The sequence below is a fragment of the Penaeus monodon genome, chromosome 15 (genome assembly GCF_015228065.2).
Source record: "Penaeus monodon isolate SGIC_2016 chromosome 15, NSTDA_Pmon_1, whole genome shotgun sequence".
NCBI lineage: Eukaryota > Metazoa > Arthropoda > Malacostraca > Decapoda > Penaeidae > Penaeus > Penaeus monodon.
In genome coordinates, this window is record NC_051400.1 from 47,110,554 (window position 1) to 47,111,228 (window position 675).

The 675-nt window shown below is 37.5% G+C and overlaps 1 protein-coding gene across 1 annotated transcript in view; it reads left to right on the forward strand.

The window, feature by feature from the left end:
- LOC119582062 (protein SMG5-like) overlaps positions 1-675 on the forward strand; it is a gene marked incomplete in the record, with an annotated part of 14,949 nt that overhangs the window by 10,446 nt on the left and 3,828 nt on the right. Inside the window, 2 exon segments of the mRNA XM_037930302.1 lie at positions 51-276; positions 412-602. Coding sequence (XP_037786230.1) covers positions 51-276; positions 412-602 — 417 coding nt within the window.

The window sequence follows — 675 nt, forward strand, 5'->3', positions numbered from 1 at the left end:
CCCACCATACATTGTATCTCCTTTAAATTAATTTTGGCTAAAAATTTCAGGATGTAAAGATTGAGTCTGACCAAGAATGGGAAGGCCTTAGTGCAAGTGAGCACCTGGAACTGATTGGTCAGGAGGGCATGTTGTCAGCTGTATATGTGCTTTGTGATTGGCTGAAGAAGGAAGATGAAGTGATACAACTCTGCATTAAGACAGCAGATTCTTTATGGATAGCCATTGCCAAGTTGTTGAATTTGTTACGGGTTGACTTTGACCAGCTGAAAAGCAGTAAGTGCTGTCACTTTACATAAAATGTGTTCTCTGTTTTTATAGATATCTGTTATTTTGACACATGAACAAGAGATATTTTTGTATAGTTTATGAGGTCTATTCAAGCATTTATCCTTTTTTTTTTTTTTTCAGATTCAAATATTGTGCGGCACGATGTCATTAAGCTTGTGCAAGAATCTGTATCAGGGTTGGCTGGTTCCCAAAGCCCTATGTTGGAGTCTCTTTGCAAGACGCCTTTACCTGAGGACCTAATGCTTCATACACTTATATCCTCATATCTGTCTACATCAAACAAGTCACTCAACTTGAAGTCAGCTGAACTTGTAAGCATACCACATGCTTTTTTTTTTTTTTTTCTCCATAATCTGAACAACTGATAACTACATCTAGTCTCAG